The sequence below is a fragment of the Lepidothrix coronata genome, unplaced genomic scaffold, assembly GCF_001604755.1.
Source record: "Lepidothrix coronata isolate B3197 unplaced genomic scaffold, Lepidothrix_coronata-1.0 Scaffold24, whole genome shotgun sequence".
Lineage (NCBI taxonomy): Eukaryota > Metazoa > Chordata > Aves > Passeriformes > Pipridae > Lepidothrix > Lepidothrix coronata.
The window spans coordinates 1,518,579-1,528,099 of NW_016690204.1; the positions used below are offsets into that span (position 1 = coordinate 1,518,579).

At 52.0% G+C, this 9,521-nt stretch overlaps 1 protein-coding gene across 1 annotated transcript in view; it reads left to right on the plus strand.

Moving 5' to 3' along the window:
• PPL (periplakin) overlaps positions 1-9,351 on the plus strand; it is a 29,908-nt gene extending 20,557 nt beyond the window's left edge. The window contains exons 15-22 of the mRNA XM_017808670.1: positions 26-204; positions 653-791; positions 2,086-2,279; positions 2,618-2,768; positions 3,036-3,119; positions 4,051-4,167; positions 4,784-4,876; positions 5,783-9,351. Of these exons, the coding sequence (XP_017664159.1) occupies positions 26-204; positions 653-791; positions 2,086-2,279; positions 2,618-2,768; positions 3,036-3,119; positions 4,051-4,167; positions 4,784-4,876; positions 5,783-8,467 (3,642 nt within the window). The 3' untranslated portion in view covers positions 8,468-9,351. The remainder of the gene's footprint in view (positions 1-25; positions 205-652; positions 792-2,085; positions 2,280-2,617; positions 2,769-3,035; positions 3,120-4,050; positions 4,168-4,783; positions 4,877-5,782) is intronic.
• The last annotated feature ends 170 nt before the right edge of the window (positions 9,352-9,521 follow it).

A 9,521-nucleotide genomic window follows, 5' to 3' on the forward strand; every position in this document is an offset into this window, starting at 1 on the left:
TCTAAAGGCTTTGTTCCTCCTGCAGAACATCACCAATGAGGTCCGGCGCATCGAACCTGAGAAAACGAGGAAGATCCAGGAGTGTGAGGCCTTCATCGAGTCCGTGCCCAACACCGGCAGCGCTACCCTGGTCAAGAGCAAGGTGGAAAACACCAACAAGAAGTACGACCGTGTGGTGCAGCTGCTCAGCGCTGCCCAGGAGAAGTAAGTCATGGCTTAAATCGTGACTTGAGCCAGGGATAATGGAGGATCCTGCAGCAGACCTCACTGTGGTCTTCAACATCCTCATGAGGGGAAGCAGAGGGGCAGCTCCGATCTCTTCATTCTTGTGACCCAAGTCACAGGACCCCAGGGAAGGGCTGGAGCTGTGTCAGGGCAGGCTCAGGTTGGATCTCAGGAAAAGGTTCTTCCCCCAGAGGGTGGTTGGGCACTGACCAGGCTCCCCAGGGCAGTGGGCACAGCCCCAAGGCTGCCAGAGCTCAAGGAGCGTTTGGAAAACGCTCTGAGGGACAGGGTGGGATTGTTGGGGTGTCTGTGCAGGGCCAGGGGTTGGATGGATGATCCTTGTCAGTCCCTTCCAGCTCAGCATGTTCTGTGATTCTATGAGACAGGTGCAGATGTGCTTTAACACCTTCCTCTCGTGTCTGCACAGAGTTGAGGTGGCCACAAACCTCGAGAGGAGCCTCCAACAAGGCCGAGACCTGCTGTCCACCTACGAGAACAGACTGGTCACGGATGACACGGTGCCCGAGGACTTGAGGGTGGTGGACCGGAAGAAAGAAGAGCTGCTGGTGAGAGTTCTGCCCTACTGACATGCTCCCCATACAGAACCAATTCCCAAAATCTGGGGAAATTGCTGCTCAACTTGAATCAGTTGGTAAAAGTGTGGCTTCCCCCAGTGGGGGTGAGAGCTCACCTCGACTGCAGGGGTCCCAACTCCTTCAAATGCAAACCCTTCCCATCCCCAAATCAAATCAAATGCCAGTGGAATTCTTGTGATTTGACAAAAGCACTAATGGATAGTAATTCCCTCTCTACTCTGCCCTCGTGAGACCCCACCCACAGTGCTACGTCCAGCTCTGGGGTCCTCAGCACAAGAAAGGCTGGAACCTGTTTGAGCTGGTCCAGAGGAGGCTGTGAAGATGCTCCAAGGGCTGGAGCCCCTCTGCTCTGGAGCCAGGCTGAGAGAGCTGGGAATGTTCAGCCTGGACAAGAGACGGCTCCAGGGAGACCTGAGAGCCCCCTTCCAGTGCCTGAAGGGGAGTTTAAAAAAGAGAGACTTTTGACACAGGCAGAGAGTGATAGGACAACAGGAATGGTTTTAAACTAAGAAAGAATAGATTTAGATTAGATATTGAGAAGAAATTCTTGGCTGTGAGGGTGGTGAGGCCCTGGCACAGGTTGCCCAGAGAAGCTGTGGCTGCCCCATCCCTGGAAGTGTCCAAGGCCAGGCTGGACGGGGATTGGAACAACGTGGGCTAGTGGAAGGTGTCCCTGCCCATGGCAGGGGATGGAATGAGATGGGCTTGAATGTCCCTTCCAACCTTCTGTGATTCCTTGAGAAGTGAAGCATAAAATGGTCTGGGAAAAGCAATGCAGTGGCCTGATACTGGAAAGAGATGGACCTGGCAAGGCTTTGAGGACACTTATTGCTAGGAAAAGCTACCAACCCAAACTGGAATTTCCTTCTGCTATAGAAAGGCCAAGAATTGGCTAGGCCAGAACTTTCTCTGCTCCTTCAGCTTTTCCATCAATTCTCCGAGTTCAGACTAGTGTGCAAAAGCTGTCACAGCTCCTGCTGGAGTTGCTGCACTGGCAGGAGCAGTGTTTAATCCTTGCTTGAGGAGCACCAGACATTTTGAAGGCTGATTTTGAAGGTTAGCAGGCAGAGAAGAGAGCAAGAGGTAGCTTTCTCCCCTCAGATTTACAACATAATTCTGGTTACCTTGCAAGCCTTGAATTTGCTTCTGTCCACACCTGGACAGCTCATCCTCTGCAGAGGATGTTCCAATAGAAGTGGAACAGTGACAAAAGCCTGGCATTTGTACAACCCAAGAGACTCCCTCTCTCCTGCTTTTTCCACAGGCCATGGGCAACGAGCTCCAGTCCAAAAAGTTCCTGCTCAACGAAGCCGAGCAGAACCTGCAGAGGACCAAGACGTGCTCCAACACCCTGGCCAGCAAGTTCCAGGAGCACTGCCCCGACATCGAGCGGCAGGAGGCCGAGCTCTACAAACTCAACCAGCGCTTCAACAACCTCAGCAAGCAGATCGACCACAGGTGAGACTCCAGGGCCAGCCTGGAGAGCTGGGAGAGTTACTGCTGGAACCACACTGAACCTGGAAGAGCCACAACACCATCCTGGGAATGAGGAGTTGCAGAAGGGCTTCCAGGGAGGTCTAAGGGGGAAGAGGGAGTGGTTGCACCCATGCGCTGGCTGGGTAGTTCTGGGAAGACTCTAGGATTAAGTGCTCTCGCAACAGAGATGGGGACTTTGCCAAGAGAACAACTCTGGCTCAAATCCATGTCTTCAGGGAGCAGGGGAAGTGGTTAAGAGGTGTTTGCAGAAGACACAGGAGATGTGACAGGACTGAAGCTGAGCTGTTTTCCCCCCACAGGACGCAGACCCTGCAGAAAGCAAAGAGTGCCTATTCCAACTACCGCACCAACTACGACAAGGTGAACCAGTTCCTGTCCAACATCCCCAACTATGAGCCACAGGAGACAGACAACATCCAGCAAGTGGAAATGAAGCTGAAGAACCAAGCGGTAATTCCGAGAGCAGCCTGGGCTCCGCAGGGAGAGGAGAGGGAACAATATTAAAACAAGAGAACTTAGATAACTCCTGAACATAAAATAGAAAAACATAAATATTAGCTTTATTTTTATAAAGTTCTATGCCCTCCTGTACCTTGTTTACACAGAGCAGAGTAGCTTGAGTAGGTTGTGATTCTCAATGTTGTGATTTTAATGACAGCCCTCAAAAAGGCTGAATGATGAATTTGTGTCTGCTTTGTGTGTCTCTGTTCCTGCCAGGCTCTCCTCAGTGACATTGCCAGCAAGGAACAGGAGGTGCAGAAGGTCTCTGCCACAGCTCAGCAGTACCAGCAGGCAGTGAAGGTAAGGACTGCAGTTCTGCCTGTGGGAGAACTTAGAGCAGTTTGGGTTAGAAGGGACCTTATAGACCACCTCATTCCACCCTCCTGCCATGGGCAGGGACACCTTCCACTAGCCCAGGTTGTTCCAAGCCCCTTCCAACCTGGCCTTGAACACTTCCAGGGATGGGGCAGCCACTCTCTGGGCAACCTGTGCCAGGGCCTCCCCACCCTCACAGCCAACAATTCCTTCCCAATATCCCATCTAACCCTGCCCTCTGGCAGTGGAAAGCCCTTCTCCCTTGTCCTGTCCCTTCAGGCCCTCATCCCAAGTCCCTCTCCAGCTCTCCTGGAGCCCCTTTAGGCCCTGGAAGGGGCTCTAAGGTCTCCCCAGAGCCTTCTCCAGGATGAACACCCCCAGGTCTCCCAGCCTGGCTCCAGAGCAGAAGTTGGGGTTTTGTGGCATCCTCTTGACCAGCTCCAACAGGTCCCAGTCTTTCTTGTACTGAGGACCCCAGAGCTGGGTGCAGTACCCCAGCTGGGGTCTCATCAGAATGTCAGAGAGGGGCAGAACCAACTACATCCTGCAAGGAGCCACCTAAAGAAAGCCAGTGCCCTTTGCTCAGTCAGCTGATGAGCTTAAACCATGTTGTATCTACCCCAATATCGACATCATGTGGCCATGAGCCTGGCAGCTGGTTTTACTGCCTGGGAGAGGAGAGTTCCCACCCCAAACCCAGCAGGACAAGTCAGGACACACCTACAGCTGGGCTGTTGCAGTGACCCAGCTCAGAACCTGCCGGCAGCTCCTGCCAACAGCTCTGGTCCCACCAACCTCAGCAACTCCCCAAAAAACGGCTCAAGGGAAGAAACTGTTAAAGCCAGGGCTTAGGAGGAGCCTGTGTATGAAGGGGACCCAGTAACCTCACATTCTTCCTGGGCATGTCTTCCCACAGGACTATGAGTTGGAAGCTGAGAAGCTGCGGTCCATCCTGGACCTGGAGAACAACCGGAACGGGTACATGAGCAAGAAGCCCAGGCTGCAGTCTCCAGCTGCCAAAGTGAAGGAGGAGGTAAGGAGCAGCCAACAGAGAGCTCGAGCAGCTCATGGGACCTGTGGGGGTTTGCAAATACTTATATTTACTGTCGGGGACTTGGTCCCAGAGGGGACTGTGAGGAAGGGCAGGGAATCAGGAGGAAGGGATTCCTCGTTATTCTTAGCCCATCAGATTTTGGGGCTGGTCTGGCCAGAATTAGAGAGGCAAAATGCTGAATTTAACACTTCTTGAAAGGGGGGGGAGAAAAGCCAAAAACCTGATTGTTTTTCCCCTCTCCAGACTTTCAAACAGAAAGTGAGATTTCACCACCAAAGATAGAAATACTTGGAGCAAGATCAGGCCACAAGATACTTATTTATGCAGGATATGTTTGCTACCTGCCTCAAAATCCTCCTGCCTGTGGAGGCAGACAGAAGTGTCCACCTGGTTCTTTCTCAGCTGCACCTCTCTTTGCTTGTCTTGACTGGGAAACAGTTTGACCACGACCATGAGTGTGCAGGAGAATCGCTCTTCCTGCCCCCAAGCTTGGCAGGTCACTGCTGGTTTTTAGAGGAGCACCCAGGGTTACCTCCTTAGGGGCTGTTATTTCTAGTCTTTTCAACCTCTTCCCAACATGTTTTTTGTTCTGTAGGAAGCTGTTCTGGCAGCCAAATACACCGAAGTAAACGCTGTGAACAAGCAGAGGCTGCAGAACCTGGAGTTCGCTCAGAGCCTCCTGCGGCAGGTAAGGGCTCACCTGGAGCAACGGGACACTGAAGTGTGAGTGACACACACGTGGGGCTCTGCTATCACAAGCTGAACTGGGAACAAACATGCTGGTGTTTTGTCCCCCTAAATCATTAATCAGCAGACACTTATGACAGACAGACCATCCCTCTGTGTGTCCCAGTCCCATTTCCCACTCACCCTAGGAAGCTCCGCATCATTTTCAAGGCTTTTTGCCACTCCATGCCAGAATTAGTGTCCCTTGTGGGCAAAAGCTTTGTTCTGACAGCAGCAGACATTGCAGAAAGCATTTCTCAGGTTGAAAACCTGCAGGGAAGTCTGTTTGCAAATACTTCCTGCTCAGAGTTTGCCAGAGTTCAACACCCTCCTGTTGCTTTGTCACAGGAGGCACCAATATCTGTGGCAGCAGGGGCAGGGCAGTGATTGTGAACGGAGCTGGGAAGGGGCTGGAGCAGCAGGAGCAGCTGAGGGAGCTGGGGGGGGCTCAGCCTGGAGAAAAGGAGGCTCAGGGGGGGCTCTGCAACTCCCTGACAGGAGGGGGGAGCTGGGGGGGGGTCAGGCTCTGCTCCCAGGGAACAAGGGACAGGAGGAGAGGAAACATCCTCAAGTTGTGCCAGGAAAGGTTTAGATGGATATTGGGAAAATTTCTTCACTGAAAGGGTGGTCAGGCATTGGAAGGAGCTGCCCAGGGCAGTGGTGGAGTCACCATCCCTGGAGGTGTCCAAGGAATGCCTGGACATGGCACACAGTGCTCTGGGCTGGGTGACAAGGTGGGGATCGGGCACAGGTTGGACTTGATGACCTTGGAAGTCTTTTCCAACCTAAATGGTTCTGATTGTATGGTAAGTACCAAAAGTATGATTAATTGGGGGTTTTTAACTACACATTCTTTTTCCACCAACAGCAACCAGAGGTTCAGGTGACACAAGACTTTGCCCAGACCAAATCATCCGTGAGGCCCGTGGAAGAAGTCTGGAAGCTGAAGAAAGAGCTCGAGGATGAGACTCAGCGTCGGCAACAGCTTGAAGCAGAGATCCAAGCCATTCAGAACAACATTGTCCACCTGCAAAACCAGAAGCCCCAAGAAACTGTGCTTAAGAAAGAACTGGTGAAGAAGGTGCCTGACCCTCAGCTGGAGGAGAGCTTCCACAGGCTGCAGCAAAACCTGGCAGAGGAGCAGCGCAAGAACCAGGTGCTTCAGGATGAGCTGGAGGCTCTTAAAATCCGGCTGCGTGTTCTGGAGCATGAGAAGAGGGATGGAGGGCAGGAGTACATAGTGAAAGAGGTGCTGAGGATTGAACAAGATAAGGCTCAAGCTGATGAAATCCTGAAGCTCAAAGAAGAATTGGAAGAGCTCAGGAGGCAGGAAGGGACCAGGGAGAATGAAGTCATCCTCCTACGCCAACAAATTGCTGTGCTGTCCAGCGAGAAGAACAAACAGCAGGAGAAGGTAACGGAGAAGGAGGTGCTGAAGCTGCAGAACGACCCCCAGCTGGAGATGGAATTCCGGATGTTGCAAGAGAACAAGGAGAGGGAGAGTGCCCTTCGGCAGAAGCACGAGGAAGAGCTCAGCTTCCTCCAGGACAAGCTCAAACGTCTTGAGAAGGAACGGGCCATCGCCGAGGGCAAAATCACCGTCAAGGAGGTGCTGAAGGTGGAGAAGGACTTGGCCATTGAGAGGGAGGTGAACGAGCTCCGGCGCCAGTACGAAGATGAGAAGTCCAAGGGTCGTTCCAACGAGCGGGAAAAGGCTGAGCTGCTCAGGAAGATCCAGCTGCTGGAGGAAGAGAACTCCAAGGTGGTTGTTCAGGAGAAAGTGCGTGAGATTGTGCGTCCAGATCCCAAGGCTGAAAATGAAGTTGCCAACCTTCGCTTGGAGCTGGTGGAGCAGGAGAGGAGATACCGCGGTGGTGATGAACAGCTGAAGAGCTGCCAGAATGAGCTGGCTGCTCTGAAGAACAGAGGGCCACTGGTAGAAGTCAAAGAAGTCATTAAGGAGGTCATTAAGTACAAAAATGATCCAGAAACCGAAAAGGAGCTACAGCGGCTCCGTGAGGAAATCATAGAGAGGACTGGAGCTATCGAAAGAGCTGACCTGGAGATCTACCAGCTGAAACAAGAGATACAAGCTTTGAAAGATACCAAACCTCAAGTGCAAATGAAGGAAGTTGTTCAAGAAATTCTGCAGTTTCGAGAAGACCCCAAGACCAGAGAGGAGGTGGAGTCACTGAGAGTGCAGCTGGCAGATGAACAAATGAAACATATCGACCTGGAGAGGGAGAGGCTTCTCCAAGAAGAAAAAGTGAGACAGAAGGAGGAAGAGCTTTCCCAGGTGAAGGAGAAAGTGGTCCAGCAGGAAGTAGTGAAGTATGAGCAAGATCCTGCCTTGAAAGCTGAAGTCAACTCCTTCTCCCAGAGCATTGAGAGCGAGCTGAAGCAGATCGACGGCCTCCGTGAGGAGCTGCGCAAGCTGCAGAGGAGACGCTCCGAGCTGGAGCGGCAGCTCGGGGAGCTGGAGAAGGAGAGACAGGCCCGCAGGGAGGCCGAGCTGGAGGTGCAGAGGCTGAGGATCCGCTTGAACGAGCTGGAAGAACAGGAGAGGGAGACGACAGAACGAGTGACTGTGAAGCAGAAAGTGATCCTTCAGCAAGATCCCCAGCAGGAGAAGGAGCACTCTCTCCTCAAGCTGGAATTAGAAGAAGAGAAGCACCGGAGACAAGTCTTGCAAACAGAACTAGAAGCCCTGCGAAAGAAGCTCCTTTCTTTGGAAAAGATGGAGGTCAAAGAGAAAGTGGTCTTTTCAGAGAGTGTCCAAGTGGACAAAGGAGACACGGAGTACGAGATTCAAAAGCTGAAGAACAATCTGGAGGAAGAAAGTAGGCGCAAGAGGGAGCTGGATGCAGATATCAACCGCCTGGAAACCAGGCTGTCCGAGGTAGAATTCAACAACTCCAAGTCATCAAAGGAACTAGACTTATTACGGGAGGAAAACCACAAACTACACCTCGAGAAACAGAACCTGCTGATGGAAACAAGGAGACTGCAGTCAGAGATTGAACTCACAGCTACAGAAGCTCAGGATTTAAGAAACATGACCCACGTGGACAGTGGAATAAACCTGGACTCCAGGTTCCAAGCTTTGGAAAGAGAGTTAGAGGACCTGAAACAGTTGTCCAGAGAAAAAGATGCAGAGATCGAGCAACTCCAGAATCGCCTCAAGACAGTGGCTATCAAGAGGGAGCAAAGGGAGAACCACCTGAGGCGCTCCATCGTGGTCATTGACCCTGACACGGGGAAAGAGATGTCTCCAGAGGAAGCTCATGTGTTTGGCCTCATTGAATGGAGCCTGTTTGTCAAACTGAAGAGTCAGGAATGTGACTGGGAGGAGATCTCAATAAAGGGTCCCAACGGGGAGTCGTCCGTGATCCTGGACAGGAAGTCTGGTCGGGAGTTCTCGATTGAGGATGCCCTGAAGAGCGGGAGGCTCACCATGGCCCAGTATGACAGTTACCTCAACAAGGAGATGTCCATCCAGGAGCTGGCAGTCCTGGTGTCCGGAACTAACTACACAGCGCTCCCTCCACTTTAGAAACTTTCCTTAAGAGCAGCAAGTCAGAGCTGCAGCACTTGTTAGACAACCAGATCACTGCAAATCCTTGCCCTCCTTCGCCTCTTCCGAAATGCTTCCAAAATGCCTCTGCCCCAGCCATGCTGCGAAGCCACACTGCTTGCTGTCAAACACCGCAGAAAAGCACCACCAGCAGTGGAAAACACGTCTGTCAGGACTACAGCAAAACCTTCTCCCCCTCTTCAGCCCTGCCCAACAGAAAACAAGACAGAAAGCCTTAGGACAGTGAAGTGCCTGAAGTCCAGAACTCAGTAGAACCTGCAGTTTCCTCAACATATCCTCACGTAGTCGCTCCTGAAACTGCGTCTGGCTGTCAGGAGAGAGACTGAAGGTCCGGGTGACTCCGAGGTGACCAGCAGGAGCTGGTTACATCAGCTGCATGTTGATAAGCCAGACAGTTTCACTGTGGACAACTGATCAATGATGGGCTCGTCCTGTGAGAAAACCAGCTCTGTAAAACCCAAGGTGTGCTGCACATCTCAGTCCAGAATCACCACGTGGATACCCAACACCATCATTTGCTCACCTACGTGCCTGTGCTGCTGGAGAAGAGTGGAGATGTGCTTTGATGGCTCCAGCCATCGATCCAGGAGGAGCATTCACATACCAGAGGTCAAGGAAAGGATGTGAAGAGATGGCAGAATGGGCCAACACCAGGGGCAGTGCTCAGCATGCAACGGAACCCACCGCAGAGTGCCTTCCACACACAGCTGCCTTACCTCGTGGGTACAAGCTGGTAGGGCTGGTGTTTTCCTGGATGGAGTTACATGCAGCTACATGTTTCATTTACCTGTGTAAGGGAATGGGAAATAGAGGGGAATTCTATTTATAGTACAAAATAAAAACGCAGTCGTTCCAATCAGAGGGTGGTTGGTCTTTATTAATTCCAGAAGCCTCTTGATCTTTGGCTTTACAAGAAGTTGCCATTTGAGAGTCAGAATTAAGGCACTAAGATTATTAAATTTAGCTGTTGACTCTTTTCCAAGGCGGAAATTGCTGGAGCAGCATTAAAGCC